Source organism: Aptenodytes forsteri, unplaced genomic scaffold (genome assembly GCF_000699145.1).
Source record: "Aptenodytes forsteri isolate BGI_AS27 unplaced genomic scaffold, ASM69914v1 Scaffold149, whole genome shotgun sequence".
In the NCBI taxonomy this organism is placed as follows: Eukaryota; Metazoa; Chordata; class Aves; order Sphenisciformes; family Spheniscidae; genus Aptenodytes; species Aptenodytes forsteri.
Window position 1 is genome coordinate 116406 of NW_008795560.1, and position 20909 is coordinate 137314.

Here is a 20909-nt window from a genome sequence, read left to right on the forward strand (position 1 = left end):
CCCCCGACCGCCGTGGCGTGGTCTGAGGCACCCACCCCACACCCTGACCCCACCATGCCACGGCACCGGGGCACACGCGGGTCCTGCTTGCTCACCACGAGCACGGCACGGCTGTTGCCCCGGGACACAGCGGAGGAGCCAGGCTCTCCCCATCTCACACCGCGCCTGGCATCACCCCTGCCCTGCGAAGGACAGGAGGGGTTGGAGGAGATGCCCAGTGGGTGCTGGCTGCTTCCAGCCCCTGGGACGCAGCGGCCAGGTCCGCCTGGGCCGTGTCTCAGCCTTCACCAGTGACAGCCCTGCTCCCCCATGGCTGCAAAGGGAGGCTGCAGCCTTGGACATACCCCTGCCAGAAAGGGAGGGAGAAAAAAAAGAAATACAGGTGACCTCTGATCAGGCACTGCCCCGGCTGTGTGAAGGGGGATTTTCCTCTGCCCTGAGGTTTTGTGTTGTCCAGGGTGAGGTTAAAAAGCTTGAGGGTGAGGCAGCCCCTGACCAGGCTGGCTGCCCTTGCAGGTCCTGTGCTAGGTCGGCATCAACTCCAGCCCCAACCTCGTCCTACCCCTAGCTGGAAACAGCCTCGAAAGGCTCAGCTGCCCTGCTGGCCATGGGGGGAAGGGGGTTGGAAATGAGTCTCTGTGGGAGGAGATGTGGTGTGCAGCTCAGGGTGAGCCCCACTGTCTCCAGCCCCTGCAGTGGGACCGACTGGACCTCACCTTCCTTCCACTGCAGGTGGGGTTTAACTGATCTCCTGCGCTGCCACTGCCGGGACCCCCAGGCATCTGGGTCTGGGTGCTGTGCTGGGAGCGTGGTACAGCTGGGAGCACGGCACAGCCGGGAGCACTGCCCAGGCAGGGGGGACACCAGCCAGGGATGACCAGGCAAAAGGGCTGCTGCCCTCCGAGGCAGGAGCAGCCGGAGGGGATCAAGCTGGGGGAACCAAGGGGCCACTCCCCGTGGGGCTCTCCCCACCAAGCCCTTCACTCCATGGGGCTCCCATGCTGCGGGGCATTTGTTTCAGAGAAGTGGCTGGTCTCTGCGGCCGCTGGCACCCAGCCCCTGGGGCAGAGAGGAGGCAGAGTCCCTGCAAAGGGCTGTCAGGGAGCAGATACGGGGGGACGCTCCTGGGCATGGAGAAGCTGCCTCCGCCATTGCCGTATGTTTGTGATTTCCACTGCGGGAAGAGCTGCCAGGGAGCCCAGGGGCTGCAACAGCCCGTGATGGGGTGGAGGAGATGACCAAAGCCGGCCGGGTTCAGTACATGCCCTGGTCCCCCTCGCCACAAGCCCCAGCCCGGCTTCACTCTGCTGCCTCGTCCCTCCCTGCCTTGGGGCCAGGCAGGGGCAGGAGCGCTGTTAAGGAGGGGGGTCACACTGCCCCAGGCACCACCTCTGTCCCCGCAGGGAGCTGAGCTCCCCGGGTGCCAATGCACTCACCTTCCCTCTGCAGGGAGGGAACACCCCCCACGTCCACGGGAGAGCCAGGGCAGCGGGGACCTTGCACTGCTCCTCACCACCGCAGCCCCTGAGCACCGCACAGCCGGGCAGAGAGGTCCACCCGGAGTGCCGGGCCCCCTTCCCGCCTGGATCCCCCACCCAGCTGAGCACGTTTGGGGCTGCTCCCAGCACAGCATTAACTCCCTACAGAGTTTTTCCTTGACTCCCAGTTCTCTGTTTGGAAATCGTGCAGCTCCTTTGTGCAGAGGAATATACCCAGCAATGCCTGTTCCGAGCAGGGGAAATGTGCACCCTGCAATCACCTAATCAGCTCAAAAATATGTTGATGGCTGCAGGATGGCCCCAGGCACCTGGATCGTGGTGTTTGCCACTGGTTGTCCTGGCTGGCTTTGGGCACAGCCGCAGTTGCCGGTGCTGGCTCTGCCTGTAGCGATCTGCTGGTCACGGGGAAGAAAAGACAAACCAATACCTGTGTGGGTCCAGCCTTTCTGAACCCCAGTGGGACGCAGGGAGGGGTCCCCAGGGGACAGTGGTGTGGGATGGGAGGGTGCTCACGCTCCTGGTGTCATCGAGTCTTCCAGTATTGACGGTTTGTGGTCTGCTCTGTGCTCATTCTTACTGCGACCTGGGACCAGCGAGCTCCATCGTCTGCTCTGACCAGCTCCCACTGCACTGTTACTTGAATAAAGGAAGGATTTTCCCCTTCTCTCCATAAATATTCCAGTAGCAAAATGTATTAAAATGTGAAGACTAAATTACATGTATTAATTAAAAAGCATTATGCAAATAATTAAAAGAGCATGTAAATTAATTTTCTATCTATGCATGGGATGCATACTGTATATTTTATTAAAGACCTAAGCGACCCGCTTTGGAGGCTGGTTTTCTGTTTCGCGGCAGCTGGGCGTGCCTGTGCTCGTGCAGCGCATCGGCTGAGCTGGGGCCGGGTCAGTGGGTCGGTGCAAGCAGCCCCCGGGGAGCAGGAGCAGCTGGGCTGCTCCCAGAGCGACTGCAGGTCCCCGTGAGCCAGCTCCAGGCACCGGCTCCGAGCCCAGCAGAGCTCCCGTGTCATCCCTGCCCCGATGGTGGGTGACAGCCAGTCCTCGTGCCCGGACTGCTGGCGTCAGCCTAGCTGGAGCATTTTGGATAACCCATCGCCCAGGAGGCCCAATGAACCGGGTGTCCTCGGGGTGCGAGGGAATGGGTCGGAGCCGGCAGGCTCTGGGAAGAGCCGCACAGGGAGCCAGGTATTGCGGCTGGGAGGGAGGGAAGCACAGAGCAGCTTTCAGAGGCAGAGGAAAGGATCGCAATTAACGTTAAAAATGCAGGATGATTCCCAAAGCAAAGAGCTTGCCCCATCCAAGCATGGTTCGTTCCTCCATCCCATTTGTTTACACGCCCATGAAATGTGGGAAGCAGGCGGGGAGGAGCAGAAATCTGCAGAAATGCACAGGCTGCGATCAGCAACACCAAGGGACACGAGAGCCGCGCTGCCGGCGTAAGCAAACCCAGCGCTGGGAGCTGAGGAGCAGCAGCTGGATGTTATTTCCCCTAATAGCCACTCCTGTTTTAAGGAACTAATTTTAACCCCAGGCTTGTGGGCCATGTTTTTGGACTAAAAGTAGAAAAGGTTCCATTTTAAAAGAAAATACTTCCCTTATTCCACTCCTGTTTTAAGGAACTAATTTTAACCCCAGGCTTGTGGGCCATGTTTTGGACTAAAAGTAGAAAAGGTTCCAAGAAAATACAGTTTAGGTATTAGGTATTGTGGGCCATGTTTTTGGACTAAAAGTAGAAAAGGTTCCATTTTAAAAGAAAATACAGTTTAGGTAGCAACTATTAATTGCTTAACTTGGTTAAACAATGCCTTAGGCACACCTTTGCCAGCAGAAGGCTGGAGGATGTATGTGCGTGTTCCGCACTGGCTTCCCAGCCATTTTGCTCACAGCTGTGGCTGTTAGCAAGGGCGGGGGGGAGGGGCTGGGAGGGATACAGCACTGTGGCCACACTGTGGCTCCGGACACCCGAGAGGAGCCGGTCCATCACACCGGCAGCTGCGTTCATCCCCCCTTCATCCCTGCTGCTTTCATTAGCTCCGAGTATTAAGGCAGGAGGGCTGAAGCCCACCCAGACAAATTCAGGCTAGCTTGTGCAGGCCAGCAGCTGCTCAAATACCACAGCTGTGTTTAAATCCCATCTCCTGGCATGGAGAATGTCCCCCTCAGCTTTAGTGGCCCTCATCACATCCAGCCTCCACTGCTTTCCTTGCTGCAAAGGCAAAGCTCAGACCGGCTTCCAGCACCCAGCCAGCAAACTGCCCGTGATATGGACTGCAGTCATCAGCAGATGAGAGCTATCACTAATTAAGCTATGTTATCACAGGCTGCCTCTGGCCAACACTGCTTGTAGACTTAGAAAAGTTCAGTAGCCCCTTGGGAGGTTTAGAAGAGCCCTAAAGATAGCACGACACAGCACCAGGCTGCCTAAGGAAATACCTTTACACTTGCAGAGGGTTTTAAGCCCCCAAGCAGAGGCTGAGCACGCAAGGAGCAGCATCCCCAGCCAAGCTGAGCAAGCTCAGTGCCAATTTTCTCTCCAGAGAAGAGGTGTCCCACCAGCATGTCTGGCTACTTCAAGGGGGTGGTTGCTCTTGGGAGCTGGCTCTCCTGTGTTTCAGGGGGTGTAGTTTGTGCTCTGATGCTGCTTGGGCTTTATCCTCCTTTACCCCGAAGGCAGCATAAAAGGCTGAGCTTGTTCCTGATGCTGTAAGTGGCCTCTGATGCTCTGAAATGAGGGGGGTGTCTCTAGGCTGCTTGTCTGCAGGGGACTGGCTCGGGGGGGGAAGACTTACTGCTGCTCTCCCTGCGTCAAGTGCATTCCTCCACTAGATGTGATAGGAGGGGAGGATTAAAAATAGAGTTTAATCTTTATTCCTTTGAGAGTTTTTCCATTAAAAAAAAAAATCCACATGCTGCTAATCTTTCCAAGGCAAAAGCTCCCCCAACTTGGGGGTTAAAAGCAAGGCAGGACCCTCCTGTGAGCCCCTCTGCCGTGCTGCAAACGACGGCTGCCCTCGGAGGGGGGCTGGTGTGTGAGAGCCCCAGGCTCGGGTTTGGGAAAGCCACAAACGATGTTTTCTTTTTTTAGCCTCCTGCTCTCTGTGAAGACATTAGGATTTGTATGGCTATGAGTAACTGCACTAGGAAAATCCTCCCACTGCTGTGCAGGCAGATCTAGCAGCGCTCGAGTTCTGCAGAGCGGGGAAGAACTGGGTGCAGGAAGGTGCCCAGCACCAGAGGAGTGGGTGATCGCAGCCCACGTTCGCGTTGGCAAGACACTTCTGTGCAGCGATGGGTTGCCAGGACTGGTGTAACTTACTATTTCTAAGGCAAGTAGGAAATTCATGTTCTTTTGCTAATCCCTAATCAGTTTTCCTGACAGTGACTGTTTTCATTGGGTACAGTGGGTAAATCAATTAAACACTTTATCAGGTTATTTCTACAAAATCTGCTCTCCACACTCACAGAATGATTGATGAAAGAGTGACTCTTGCCTCCAGGGAATGGTGATTAAGGAGTGACCTTATTAAGCTATTTCATGCAGCTGAGAATTAGACAACTCTGCTCAAAGAGACAAAGTAAACTTCATTACTTTTATTTAAAACTTCTTTGCCAACTTTCAGATCTGTGACGACCCTGAGTGTGGTCTGTGCACTTGGCTGGTTATTGGAAAACCGGGAGATTTTACAGGGCTTGATCTGTAGGAGGAAAGACTCCTCGCTGGCAGCGTTTCTGGGATCTATCCTGCTCGTAGGCTCCTACAGCCCTGCTGATCTTGGTTCAGGGCGTCAAAAATCAGAGCTAACTGCTGGAGTACATACGTGTTAAATCAGCGTTACTTGTAATTCCTGTATTCGCTGAACTATGTATAGAGACCAGTAAAGGCAAACAGTGCTGTAATTCAAATTTTTCAGCATAATTTTGTAAAAAAACCTTTCTCCTCGTAGTAAGAAAGCGCCAAGGTCTGCATATACTCATGGGTTCACTTTAGCCTTTATCTGAACCATAGCTATTAACATAGTTGTAGGAAATACATCAACTCAAGGCTTTCGTTCTAACCGTTTGAGATAGCTAAATGAATAGCCTTGAAGGTGTGGAATTAAGTTAACCAAATACGCCTAGACAGGTCACACAACTTCAGGAAATGAAAAACACAGGTCAGGCGTGCAGGGAAGCACAGCACCAGCGATGCACGTCCACGTCCAGACATCGAACCTGGTGAGAGCAGCAGAGGGGGAAAGCTGCCCTGTGCCTTCGTTTCAAGATCATCCCCTCTACGGTCAACGAGTGATGGTCCAGAGCTTGTGCGCCTCTCGGGGCTGAGGAAGGGCTGCCCTACAGCTCAGCCACCCGTTGATTGTGCAGAGGCAGGTCTGCAAGAGGCTATTCTGCTGCTGTGAGCACTCTGGATGGGATTCAGGGACTCTGGGCTCCCGCCGCTGTATTGATTTTAACAGCGACAACCTAGAGGGGAGCAGAACAGACTGTCCTTCGTAGATGGAATTTAATTGTTTTAAAGTTTTTAAACAAGTTGGCTGTCTTCCTGGACTCTTAAATTAAAGGGCAATTAAGTCACTTTCAGTCTGGAAAGAGCTGATGGGTGTTTCCTGGTTTGACTCTTTAAAGTTTTGCCAGGGTGATTAATGCAATGAAAAATTGTCAACTCTCAAGTCAGGGCTGTCAGCCAACACCCAAAGCATTTCTCTAAAGCACATGCTCAGACTCTTTTGGCCTGTGGACAGGAGGAAATGGGACAAAATGAGGATGTAGGAAAGAGTAGCTGGGCATAAAGGACACTGGCACAGCAACACCTGCACCTTGGTACTGAGAATTATTATGGGAGGAGGAGAAAAACTGCTGGTGCTATGGGCTTCGTGGAAAGTTGACTTTTCCCTCATGGGGGAGAAAAACCTGGCTAAACATCAGCCCCAGCTCGTGGCTACTTGTCAGTGTTGGTGTTAGTTATATGCAATTAACGTTTGTGCAGCAGGTGCACTGCTCCCAGCATGAAGGGAGCGCACGTGAACACTCCCCCGGTACGGCTGCAGTGCTGCTGCTGCACTGGGAGCACAGCCCTCCCTTCGTGCTGGGGCTCCACAATACCCTGGTAACGTTGCTGAGAATATGCAAGAGCTCCAGGCTTTCCCAGTTACTAGAAATGCCCGCAGTCCCCCTCCCTTTGATTTCCACGCTCTTTCCTAACATTTAAAAGCTCAAATCTATTTTGTTTCTTCCGGGATTGCTAACCAAAGCTGACTCCTGAATGAATTCTGTCTCTGCTTTCGTTAGTCATCCCTTCACGACAGATTTAGTAACTGCTTAGGGAAACTACGTAGAAGCCAACAGTTCTCCGTTGGAAGACAGCACCCACTCACTGTCAACTTCATCTTTTTCCGAGCTAGAAAGCTGAAAGTGCAGCAAGTCAGCCAGAATTAGGAGAATGAGCCTCTAGCCTCACCTGTTGTGTAGGAAGGTGGATAAATTGATACATACCTAGTCCCAAACCTGACTGCAGGCTCAGGAAAGTTGCTGCAGTGTGAAATAACAGAACAGAGATAGCAAGGATCGACAGCAGAGCTCACCCTCCCCATCTGCCGGAGCACCCCTTGGGGCAAACGAACCTCCTGCGCGACTGCAGCTCCAGGAAGGGCTGCCAACGCTCCTCGGTGTGCGGGGAAGCAGCCTGAACGTCCACCGCGCGTCCCTCTGAACTGCCGCAGAGCTGGCAGCACACGGACCTGCCCCTGAACTGAAGCAAATCTCTCCTTAAGGTGCAGAATTAATAACGCTTTAAGGCTAAAGAATTGCCTGTTCAAAAACGTATTTGACGTGTTTACTGCTTGTGTTTGTTAGAGCTTGTATGCTCCTCCAGAATTTTGCATAACGTTGGTTGACTAGAGGCACGTCATGTTAAAACTTGTCCTGATAAGCAATAACACACCAGAGTACTTTAACGCATAAATATGAGTCACAACACTGATGCTTTCAGGTAAGGACAGTTTATTTGCCCCTTTGAACAAATAAGGCAAGATATTTGAGAAAGATCAAACAAGATCTCCGGTATCAAACTCAGATGAATGCAATAAAAGTTACTATTTCATACATATACAAACTAATGACCCAACACTATTATATACAAACAGCCAGATCTTACAAAATAGCATTTCAAGTCAGCACTTTATGCCAGTGTTGCTAGTTTCTTTGTTACAAAAAAGTTAAAGCTACAAACTTCACATTTTTAAGTCTGACATGACTGACATCATCAGTATCTCTGGGTTTTAGAAGCAAAGATAATGGTTTGTCCAGAACACTTCCAGCAATGCAGATGGACCCGAGGAGCACACAAATGCAGCTTCAAAATTAAGCAAGCTTTTTGCTTAAAAACTTTGTCGGAACAGCTTTCCCTTATGGTATGAGCCTTAGTCTTAGCCTGGAGGACTCTGAGAAGTGAGCAGGTACTATGTTCCCAGACACTCCACAAAAGGGGCCAAAAAGGGAATTATTTTCTCTAACAGATTGAAAATCAGTGAAGGAGAAAATAATTCCTCTGCATTAGAGCTCCAAGTGCAAGAAACATCATCATGCCTCAGCCACTGCGAGCATTTAAGAAAGGTTCAAAGACAGTTAAGCCATTGGACCAGTTTTACTTATTTTGGTTCATTTGCTGTATTTTAAGACAATCACATCAGCAAAGCAGAGTATTTCAAGAGTGCTTACATTCAGTTACAGCAGTCACAGGTTGCATATTCCATAAATAGACACCACCCTGTGGTGTTTCACCTAAAACTTGGGTTTTCTAATGCCCTCCGATCACTAGAAAGTTACCTACACAGTGCAGAGGTAAAACTACTCCCAGCAGAATCTGCTTGATCCACGCCACATGCAAGCAGTGCACCGTTTACCACGTCACATATCCGTATGTCTATCGCACCAGAGGCAGTGGGCCAGATCCATCCAGATCCATCCGAGTGACTAATACAAGATCCAGCACTTGACCAGAGAACTCCCTCCTAAGTTGTGGGAGTTTCTTTGATGCAAAGGACGCTCACGAATATTGCTCGTAAGAAACACATGTTTAGGGCAAGACGCATTGCACAGATTTCAGACGAGCACTGTATGAGCCCTGATGTTCACACAGCACTTCACTAGACCTCATTAGAGAGTCTGGACTAAGGGATTTTAGTCCGTTAACAAAGCTTTTCATTACTTGGTTTTCCTAATTGAAAACCTTCCCAATACTTGAGGCTACCAAATAGCCGGTTATCCCAGGAGGTACTCTTACTTCAGCACCCTAGATACACTGCTTACTGCCTCCCTTTTCCCTTAGGGACAGCTGGTTTGCTGATCTCTGGAACAGCTGTGTTTGCACTGCGCATCAAACTGAGACAAACCGATGCAACCAGATCTGCAGAGGGGGTAAAAATGGCTTGGTTCCTTTCACAGCAATGGAGTTATACCTGTTAAGAGTAGCCAAGAGTCTGCTCTGAGGGGGAAAAAAGAGCCTACGGAGGTGTGAAATGAACTCTTCACCTCTCTAGCAGCATTTGATTCAGGAGACACTGCTATTTAGTTTAATTATCTGGGTGATGTACCAAGGCCTATTTCAGAAGAATGACATGGAAACTGTTCCCTCTATCAGAGCAAAATAAAAATAAATCGGTAGAAATACTTGCTCTGTCAAAATATTTCATCATATGCTAGATACATCTAAAACTATGTACCTCTGCTGTTACAGCCCGTGGGGCAGAGGCATCACTCGGTCTCTGCCCTGCAACTAGGCTGACCCCTTTGCTGCTTCTGTTTTGCTCTCCACTCTACTGGTGTGAGTTAATTGCACCATCCTCACAGCGATTGTACACGCTGGGGCATTTTCGTTGATTGAGCTATACTGGGCAGGAATGGCAGGGAAATTTAAAGAAAGAACACAAGAGCATCCAGAGGAACTGGAAGAGGAGAGACCGAATCTCTTCCAGTAGGACATCAGTAATTGTCTTCTCATCCAGATCAACTTCGCCTTTGCTCCACCACCATAAATGCACGTCTTTGTTAATTCAAAGTCTTTACTTTCAGTTCAACTCTTCTGATGCGCTAAACCTTGCAGAAATGTGAAGGATTGTGAAATTAATTTTTTATTCAAGCATCTAAAAATGTAACTTTGAAATGAAGCCTATAAAATATTTCACAAACTGTGGAGATTTTTTAAGTCCTCTCAGACACAGCAGAAGTACCTAATTCCTGAGAGAGGTTCACACAACTTCCACCCATTCGAATACTCTTTCCTTTTCCTGCACTCCACTGTCAGCAGGGTCTCCCTGAAGGACATTTCCAAGCAGACGGATGAAGGGGAATCAGGTCACCGGTTGGCTTTTGGTTTTAAGTCGGTGTGGATTTTCAATTGCAGAATGTAATTTCTGATGGAGGCACAACATGCTTTATCTACTCATATTAACTCATAAAGTACACAAAAAGAGGACAAAACTGAGGTCTTGAAGAAACCACACTTGCTTAAAGCACACAGTGTAAGGCATGGGGCTTATTACAGGCTTTTTAAAAAATGAGATTTAAGTTTCTTTCAAAAGGCTGGAACAGTTTGTACATGCTCTCACCTGCTCTCTTCAGTGACCTAAAACTTATCAGTACCTTAACAGTAGAAAGATACAGTTAACAGCTTGAAATTGAGTCTGTGCATTCACAAAGAAAAACAAAAACAAAAAACACAAAAGATGCAGCCGTTAAATACCACAATCCATATTAACTTAAAACAAAATGTACTACTGAAAATTCAGTTGAAAAGAGAGCGAGCCAACTTTCATTAGCCTATTTCTATCTGTTCCTCTGATTTAAAAACAATCCCCCTAAAAACAGTAACAAAAGTCCTTCGGAATAATGTTTTAAATATACGTCTAACATTAAAACATACCATCAGGATTTTCCACTTAATGGCATTCCTGAGTTCACAAAGGTGCTATGGAAAAATAAATGAGCAGAAGTATTGCCCTCTATTTTGCTAGCATATTTCAATAGAAATCAATCTGTTTAGTAGTCATAAGAGCAAGGAGCTGATTGTTTGAGGATGGAAGAATATTCTACCAGTGGCTCAGAAGTTCTGCTGCCGCCGCTTCTTGGCTTCGATGGCATCGAGGATCGGCTGCCGCTTTGACTGGTACTTCTGGCGGATTTCTTCAATCTCCTGCTCCATCATGGGGTCCAGGGCTGAGAGCCTCCTCTGAAGTTCATCGACACTCCAAGTCTTTAGCTAGCAGGGAGACGAAAGAAGAACAGACATCGGCATCAGTATAGCCACCATCCACACATCTACAGGGATTTTGCTGCCCATCTGATGGTCACAACGAGTCTTCCAGTAGGAGAAGGTGGAAGAGTTCTGCTCCAGGCTGCTGGGCTCCTCTCTCAATGAGACTGGCGTAAGCCTCAGGATACTGGCCTGCCTTTGCTCATTTTACAGATATATTACATGCTCTGTCTAGTGACAGCGTGAGTGTATAAAACGATGAGTGAAATGTTTCCCCCACTGAGTTGTTTTTCTAATGCTTCATTTTGCAGGCTTAGAACAGAAATACTGTACTGAGATGGAATAGAAGTGAAGTTCTCTCCCCCTCCCCTTTCCTTGCAAATAAACTTCCTTCTGCTAAGTGACAAAGGGAGACAGAAGGGAATAGGAAGAAGAAAAAAAACATTGACAAAAGTTGCATTTGGAAAAAAAAAAGCATTTATGTACAATCAGGCTGAACTTCAATCATGGTGAGGAATTCAAACTCCTCTAAGTTAGAAATACCTGAACACACACAACAGGTCACTTTGGGTCAGCCTCATACTGATATAATATGCAAGTACAATTTGTATTTCACTGTACACATGAAGGTGTCAGGCTAGTCTGGACAAGCTTCCCCTCCCTGAACTCCCTATCTGCCTGCCCTTTGTTTAATTGGTTCTCTTGTGCGTGCCAATTTGCTGAGAACTGGCACAGAAAAGTTTTATTCTGTGATTAGAGATGCCAAGTGTGGCCTGGGACAGTTAAGATTGTCCATAGCTACACGCTTTACATAATATTATAATATTATAACCTGTGGAACAGATAGGATTTTAGGATTATGGTAAAAAATATGGACACTCTAAGTGCTTCAAATGTTCACCTAAGCACCAGTCCTTTTCCCATCCAAGACCAAAGTGACCCCCAGAAACACACGGGAGACGCTGTTTTACAGCCACTGCAGCAGGATGGGAATGACTATTTGCACCACCTGCTTTCAGTGACCAGCTGCTGTGAAACTAAGAACATGCAAAACAATTTTGGGTTTTTTTCTATGAACAAAGAAGTGTCAATTTTTAGATTTTCAACAAATGTCGTAATTGAGTGACTTATCTTTACTTCAGTTAAATGCCAGTGACACTGCTGTCCTGTTTAGCTGTTAATTAGTCAGCTATCATGGTTATTCTTCAAGCCATTTCTGAACCAAAACACAGAGTGAAACGCTTGCTGCCTATTATAAAGCAACGACTGAATTACTGGCTGTTGAATGGCAGTTGTATAGTTTGCATCAGTCCTTAAAACGTATATAAATACAAAAACCAGGACATATGGAAATCCTGATCCTTCCTGAGGTGGAAGAGATACCAGTCCCCAAACCACAAAGTCATCTGTTAGCTGATATCTCACAAGGTCTTTTGAAATTCTTTAGCACATTCCGTTAAATAAGATATTTCCTAGTTGCAGTTACAGGATTCACAAATCCACTTCAATAATCTAGGCACAAGCAAAACAAAACCTTTTTAGCAAGGGTATACAGTCTTTCGGCCTCTCCAATCAGCCATTTGTTCATTAGAAAGACAAAGCACTTCCTCCACAAAGATATACATTATTTATACACATTAATGCAACTTTACCCGACAGCAGTTTAAGTTGATGCATGGCACCGGTTGCCTTTTCACACTAATTTATTATGGAGCAGGTAATTATTCAACATTCCCCTGCCTCACAGTCCAGGGAATTGAACGGTCAAATAAAAATGCAAAAAAGAAGAAAATATTAATTCAAGCACTGAACACATACACCAAGCAGCTGTATCGGATCAAATGGCTGTCAGCTCTCTCAGAGTACCCAGCGCTAGAATACTAAAAGAGAGTTTTGGAACAGATCTAAACCACCTTGATCATGGCTTAAGCCAACTATTAGGTGTCAGAAATCGTCCCGAGGCTGCAATCTTCCATGGACACCTTCTGAGCATTCTCCGTCATCCTCCCGAAGTGCTGGGTGCTGCTTACAGCCAGAGACAAATCGCCAGAGTCGGCGGACCAGAGGGCAGAGCAGATTTACAGCGATGGTCTCTCCAGACCCCGAGAACATGGCAGTAAGAAGAAAAAACTGCCCTATGACTGTTCTTGAACATAATCTAGCATCATGGGACATCCTCCGTGGATACCGACACACAAAGCCTTTCTGCTAATTGTAAGCGACTCCTTGCCAAGGGACGCCATGGCTTTGACAATTCCTGGGACTGTGTGTTTGTCAGGACAGATGGCTAGCAGTATGGAAGATGCTTAGAGTACAGCAAAGTCTGGAGTGGGCAAAAGCCTACAGATATATATTAATATGAACAAATCGGGAAGCGGGTTACCTGCGCAGATGCGTGATGCAGAACAAAGTAGCTACTTAAGGAGACTGATCACGGGTTAAACAGAACGGGGATGGTGGGAGAAGGAAGAGAGGCAAGTTGACGCAGTGCAAGAATCTAAGAACACAGAAACACATCCTGTGCGTAATGCTGCGTGTTGATGAGGATGAACTAATTACAGAGTTTTTATCTGGAACAACGTCAGCGTGACGGCGAATGCCATTCCTAAAAGAGGCAGAGAAGCCAAAGGGCAACACTAGTAAAAGGTCCAGAACGTGACTGTTCACCACAGATGAGCCGACGAGAGACTGACAGGAGTCCAATTACTAATGAATGAGCGCCAAGCGCCCACGCAGTTGCAGAGGACGCCTAGCCCTCTGCTCCCACTGTGCTTCAGGCCCACGATAACACGAGCCCTGGGACCTGGGCTGGGCTATTACTCAGCTTGTCCTTCTACTTGCACATGCATCTTTAAAAGAAAAAAGGAAAAAAAAAAAAGAGAGAGAACTGCTTAAAACGTCATGGCCTCCATTTCACTTGCTGCTGGCATTTCACTGTAAGCCAATGCCACAGACAGACTTTCCCCCAGAAATCAAGTTTTTAAACTCTAGCATATCCGTCTCTGCAGTGGCAGAGTCCTGGGATACTGACATTATTCTCTTAGAGAAACGCCAGAAGCAAGATGAGAAAAGAAGGACAAGGACAGAGCATCTCATGACAGACGGTTATTCAGGGTAGTCTCAGCACTGAACAGCTGCAATTAGAGCTGGTTTTAGCCACGGGCTCAGTCCCATCCCTCTCCTCACTTCTCCTCAGCAATTCTTCTGTTATAAGAAGTCCAAGTGTCTTTGTAAAAGCTATCTATTTTTGTCCACAGTGATCAAATTGCTAAGACAAACTTTCAAAGGAAGGAATCTCATTTCATATGTAAAGACTAATAAAAAATACTTGTTCTAAGGTTGGTCAAACACATCTATCAACAAGGAGAGGCGGCAGCGCAGCAAAACTGTTCAAGCAAGGTTGTATGTGCAGAAAGCTAATTTTTAACCGTTTGATTAACAGTTGTATTTTTACTCAAGGTTTTGAGAACGATCTTAACTCTGTAAAAATGCCCAACTGAAGACAAACGTCAGAGGTGCAAGTCTTCACCTGAAAGCCTCTTGCCCACAGCCGCGCATGCCGTTCGTTGTTCCTCAGGCTGCAGACACCACTGACAGCAACATCTTGTTTTACTGTACTGATGATTTCTACTATGTAATTCAGAAGGACATATATAATTACGTCCTTCAGAAGGACATAACCTACGGCCTTTCCATGCATATGCAGTAATGATGGACAAATCAGGAACAGATAATTTGATATCCAATTTATTCCTCAAGGAGAAGATTTGTAAGCTATTCATGACATCCCTTTGTCAGCATTTCGGACAGACTTGTGGATAACTACTCCGCTGAACAATGTTCACATCAGCAAACTGCTTCTGAGTTGCCGTCCTTTCAAATCAGCATTTTAAAAATAGGGGAAAAAAAAAATATACCACTTGCATTTGTTCCAGTCAGGTGGAGCGTCACTGCAACATGATATCCTACTGAATGTAAATGAATCTAAGCAGCAAAAGGAGAATAAATAAAGGCTCTCTGCAGACACGTTAGACACAGCCACAGGTTCAATATTCAAGGGCACCACGGTCTGAAATGTATACCTATGCAGTTCTGTCCCGAGCAAGAGGCAGTCTAAAAACCTGCCACAGAATTTTTAAACAGACCACGCCAGATTTCTATTTCACACAAGATCTACTGTAAAACACAAAGCCTAGAGAGTTAGCTCAGCCCCTTCCCTGTTCTCAAGAAAACCAAACAAAAAACCCAAACAGTAAAAACTTTTTGCATTAGAAGCCGATGCAAATGATTTATCACAGTTCTCTTGGTGTCCACAGTCCTTACACTGAAGAGTACCCATGCCTAGTTTTCCTACAGCAGGGTCTGTAGTTTGACCAGTTTGGGACCTAGCATACTCCTCCGGTCCCTCAACAGCCCTTCAGCAGCACAAGGTCACCACTGACTCGGGCCAGTCTGCACTACTGACAAAAATACGATGTCCTCCAGCAATCCCCAAGTCAGTTCAGCTATCATTCTTATCTGCTCCTCTACCAAAACCACTGCCAGCAAAATCCTCTTGCTGCATGAATTATGAGCACCAAATAGAAACGAGCTGTTTCCCAGCAGCTTTCACGCATTTCTCCCCCAACAAAGAGTTTCGGCCGAGCACTAACTCACCAGCTGCACAGGAATCAAAAAATATTATCTTGGGGCAAGTGAAAAACACGTTCCTCCTGCAACTTTCTTTTTACTTGCTGACACTGAATCTGATCCCCAGATTTAGCACAAAGCCTTTTCTTTGCATCTTTGCAACGTGTCATGCTATCTGGGCTTTATTTTTAAATACTGTCTTAAAAGTCCTGAAGCTTCTGCCAGACATGAACCCTCCATCTCCAGGGAGGGGATGGGGTTGTACTACCATCATCTTTCAAACGTGCAGATGGACCCTGACTCCTGGAACAAAATCAGAGTATATATGACATTGGTGAGATGGGGTAATTTCCCTCACGGCGAAAGTATTTGAACAGTTTTGCAGAAGGAGGATATTTTCAAGTCTTGATACTACAGCAAATCCTACAAATACAATTAGGAAGTTGTTCTCTCCTTCCTTAGCCCTCTAGTCATACCCCTCTACCATAATTTCTGCGAGTTTTAACACTTGCCTTCCACATGCTCACACAGAGTATTTTCTGAATATCCTCCCACCTTTACCACCCATAGCCTGTGGCTTTTTAGAAAGGAAACACCCAGCTGCAGCAATGGGTCTGCCTTTCACCCAAATATTCCAGGTGGCATTTACTGCTCAACATAACTTGATATCAAACTTTTAAGTTTTAAATAGCCTTTAGAAAAACTGGCTTTAGCAATTATCACTTCATGAGGGGCAGTGGGAGTTCGAAGACTAGAATACAGAAGTAATAAAATTGCAGCTTCCCACGCTACACAGGGAAATAAATTCTTAGTGGAAAAGATATGAGCTAGATGGGAACTAAAGAAAAAACAAATTAATTGTCTATTTAGCATAGCTTTTATTGTTATATCTTCCTTTTCTGCCTGGTTTTACACTGCAATCTAACAGTTCTTGACTGCATGCCCAGTGATCAAAGCCCCCCAAAGAAACTCAAGACATCTTGAATCATATTAGTAGGGAGCACAACTCTTCATTTACTTTTGTGTATTTAGACAGACAAAATCTAAACATGGCTTGAGAAGGGTTTTTATCCAAACCAAGTTATCCAAGCTACGCTAAACATTAAATGCCAAATAGGAATTTGTTGCTAGAGAGAATGAAAAATATTACCACTGTAATACAGTAGCAACAGGCTACTTTGGAAAAACAAAACAAGACCAAAACAACCAACTAGGACTACAATTGTATGGAAGCACATCGGAGCCCCTCACAGGAGGCTATGATTATCACCCTCGACACCAGAAGTGGCTACATACCAGAGATAAGTAGAAAATAATTCCTACAAATAGCCTATTAAGTGTTCAAATGTCCTTTGGGAAGGGAGGCTCTTCACAGAAGAGACTAATTAAACTCTTGCTTCACTTGACCTTGGCTATCAGCAATGCTATCAAGATGCTTCCCTTCCGATAAAACCAAGGGCACACTTGTACTTCCCCTCCAGGATCCTGCGGATCAGTTTGATGCATATCCACCTCAACTTCTGAACTTTTCTTCTATCACCTCCTCAAGCAGGGTTTTATTTTTGGGAGGCAATCACCCATTGGATGCCACTTGCTGCGACTATTTGTAGCAACCACCTCGGAGTGTAATTCAGCCTGCAGCACGCGAGAGTGCCTGGGTGCTATAGAAGTCCACGAGCTAGGGAGAGGTGTCAAATCTCAAGAATTCATGAATGCAAGCTCCGACAAGTGTAAGAACTGAGATTATTCTGGAATTAGCCTTCCGTAATTTGAAAGACTGGTTAAACACGGTATCAATTAAATGCTCGTATCAAATATACTCTGAGGGAACAGATTACTGAATAGTACTATGCACTTTTTTTAAGTCAGCAAAAAAAGCATTCAATTTCTCTGGCCAAAATTAAATGAAGAGGATGATTTCCCATGCTAAGCAGTGCTCCAGACTTTAGGTCTTGAAATTGGTGATATAAATTGGTGTTGTAATAGCATGCCATTTTTTTTCTTTAGCATTTTTCCTGAAATGCTGGCTCAATACCATTTGGCATACTTTCAATCACTGATCTAAAAATTAAGTGCCTTGTTCTCATTTATGTTCCTAGCATAAGGAGGCCTCGATATAATGTATGAGCAGGCATTAACTACTTATTCACTGTAAGTTGTCCAATGCAAGGGACACAAGAGTCTAAGAATGTACAGGTACTTACCGCCCGCTTTTCATCATGATTGTCAGGTCCCTACAACTTCACAAATCTGTCAAGCAGCCATGCTACAGAGGGGTTACGGGAAATCAGAACAAACCCCAGTGCCTACACAAACATTAATTATCTTGATTTTCCCCCCTTTTAGCATTAGCATGTCAGTGAAGTTTCTCACTGTTATGAAAGCAATGGATGAAATGCACTCACTGTGGGATTTCATGCAAGATTAAAAATACAGATATTAATCTTTCAAAGGATTTGAAAAATAAGTCTCAGCAGCACAAGCTTCTGCTTTTAATGCATCTTAATTATTTAGGCAATGTGCTAGCAAAACACATCATGGGCTGCAGCATCCAGCACAAGTCAAAACAGCACTGCGGCTAGAACTGCCCAAAGAAAGTGAACAGGATCTGTGAGCGCTGCACATCTGGAGACAGTTGTTTCAGGCCACATCATCTGGACGGCAGATGACTTGCCACAAAGCAGTAACACTCAACTTTCAACTAGATCATCATATGCTCTACAGCCCAAGTCAACTTAAGTCAGTGCAAGTCAAGCAGCTGAAACAGTTAAATGAGTGCAATCACGTCATCGCTTTTTGTGGAGGAAAGACAGACACTAACACACACTCGGCATTTGATCCCCAGCCGAACTGGAAAAAAGTATTTTAATAGAGAGTTATATCAGAGGAGACCCAGGCCTTCTCAGACGACATGTTTGGGCTAGCTCTACCTTACTTTCACAAATGTGGAGTTTTATGGCTACTGAAAGTGAAACATCTTACTGCTCCAAAGCCAGTAAGTATCCTAGTTATTTTCTATGTAGCTCTGCTTATTTGATTAAAATAAAGGTGCATGATACCAGGCCATTGTATCTGTACTATTCCTACAGAATTACTGGAAGGCAATGTGTGCCATTCTCCTTCCTGCCCTGCTCCCTGACAGACTATGTTGCGAAGGTCATGTCTAAACTGGAAGCTTCCCTCTGTCCTGCATGTGCAGGAGGGACTACTGCCAAGACCTCTCTTTTCAGCTTAGCACCTTGCTAGCAGCTTAGCAAGGCTTCTCTCAAGCTGCTACGCGATCACGGCCTGACAGGCTTCTTGGGAAGCTGCCTGTCCATTCGAGGCACTGCTGCTCACGGCATCAGTACCACTTCACTGATGGAGTCTCACTCACCAGTGGCTGCCGAGGCCACTGCTCTTCTCTAGCAAGAATTGCCATAGTTTCATTACTCAGCTATCTCTTATTTCAGGCTATATTTACACCCATAGTGTTTGATGCTGCTGGTTCAGCAAGGACCTTCCTCAAGCATATTTTCAGTAGGTAATTCCTGTGACCGCTATGGAAGAGACATACAAATGTGCTTTAGATACACAACTTCACCAGCTAAGAGGCATCTTTTCTTTACTTTGTCACCCTCCCCACATTTTGGAAGTTTTCCCCCATTTCTCAAAAGCCTGTAAGAGCCAGGGGGCAGCTTTGCTGTTGGCAAGAAGTCAGAAAATTCCCAATACAGAAACCCATTTCAGAGGATTATAGCAAACACACAGATCTCCCTGGCTACTCTGGCTACCCAGACATAACTCCGCAGCAATTATGCAGAGAGGTTACCCACAGAGCAGAGAAGATTGCAGAACTGCGGGAACGCCGTAGCCTGCATCAATAACTCTGGCATCCCTGAGTTGCTCTTAGCCAAGAATTGCACTTTATCAATCCTTACTGTAATCCCTAAAAGGCTCAAGAAAGTTTTGGTGTTACAACCAGCACAACTGTATAACCTCTGCATACTGTTATTACCCTCAGCGATGTACAGAAATTATATTAAGGAAGAAAACCCATCCAAAGCTCTACTCATTGATATGAGTGGTCATAAAAAAAAAAGTTTTTTAAAAAGACCAATGCATTTTAATCTTCTGAGCTCCAAGATTGATACTAAGGCTAAAAAAGGAAATTTAATTATGAGTATGAATAACCTTATTCACTTCCAAAATCATCCCAAGTACCATACACGCTTAATCTAAACAAAGAAAATGACAAATTCTGTCAGTGTTATTCTGCAGCACTGAACTTCAAGAAGTCCAAACCTTAAAATCCCTTAGGGACTTAGAAAGTGGCTGACTAATCCTGTAACCACAAAGACAAGTTATCTCACTGTTTTTTTTTTCAGTAACTGAATTAGAAACCAAGCTAAAAGGTCAGCCTGTCTGGACAAGAGAGAAAAAAAAAAAAAAGAAGGCGCAAAAAAGGAGCATCATTTGCTTATAAAACACACTTGCTTGCCAGAGATTTGATTAAGGAAAAACTAAAAACTCAGCAGAGGGGGTTTTTTCCCTTCTCTAAGGGATTATGCTTTAATTTTCTTAAGTAAGAGTACCAAAATACCACTGGACATGCTAAAATAAATCATGTCATTGGGCTTTGAAGATCTGGCTAGCTGCAGAAATTAACTGTAAAGTACACTGCTGACCAATGCGGTTTTTATTTGTTTGGTTTTTTTTAAGAAAAGCAATCTGCCAGAAAACGCTGATTCCTTTAAACCAAATAAAATTTTCTACAAACCTGAGAGGTTTAACCAAGTTCTGCTAGGAAGGGTACGTGGGTCTGTAACGGAGCTTCCTTCCAATCTGACATACCCTTTCCTCCTCTCTCCCTTGCTCCTAAGGCTCTACTCACTTAAGGATTAACAATTGATTTATTTATTCAGGATCACTTATCCTGAATAAAGCAGAACTCCTGAAGAAGTAGAAGTAAGGATCCCTGAAGTAAGAGTGATTCCTTCATACAGTATTGCTCAGTGCACTATTACCATGAAACACAAATGTAACTGAAGTGGTAACCAAGTAGTTAACACTAAAGCAGTATGTGAATACAGTCTTCATTAATAATCTGGAGCGAGAAGTTTGCTACTGGCATATTTGCATCATTAACTTACCTGAAGACTTCACACACTTAAATCTGCAATGCACAATGAAGGCTTAAGACACACAGTTGCAGTTTCAAAGGCTTAAGACTATATCATCCATGGTAAGCAGCCATTAGAGTTTTAAACAACTTTGGCCTATCTTAACACTGAAGAGTATTAACCTTTATTCAACAAATGTTTTCAATTTGAGTCTTAGTCTCCCAATTTATTTCCGACTCCAGGAGAGCTGGCTGCAAGGGGTTTGTTTCCAGGAAGACCATACCACTTCCCTACCTCGTGTACCCAAATGTGAGGCTCGTCGCAAAACCCCGGTCCAACGCTGCTCTGCCCCCCCCCCCCCTCACTAAAGGGAAAGAAAAAAATATCGGAAAAAAAAATAGCTGCAAAAATC

General features: G+C 45.9%; 2 protein-coding genes across 2 annotated transcripts in view; one reads left to right on the plus strand and one right to left on the minus strand.

Moving 5' to 3' along the window:
• The window catches only part of KCNS1 (potassium voltage-gated channel modifier subfamily S member 1), a 17610-nt gene extending 7985 nt beyond the window's left edge, over positions 1-9625 (plus strand). The window contains 1 exon segment of the mRNA XM_009282217.2: positions 9618-9625. Within this exon segment, the coding sequence (XP_009280492.2) occupies positions 9618-9625 (8 nt within the window).
• The window catches only part of STK4 (serine/threonine kinase 4), a 45756-nt gene continuing 32352 nt past the window's right edge, over positions 7506-20909 (minus strand). Inside the window, exon 11 of the mRNA XM_019472834.1 lies at positions 7506-10772. Coding sequence (XP_019328379.1) covers positions 10614-10772 — 159 coding nt within the window. The 3' untranslated portion in view covers positions 7506-10613. The remainder of the gene's footprint in view (positions 10773-20909) is intronic.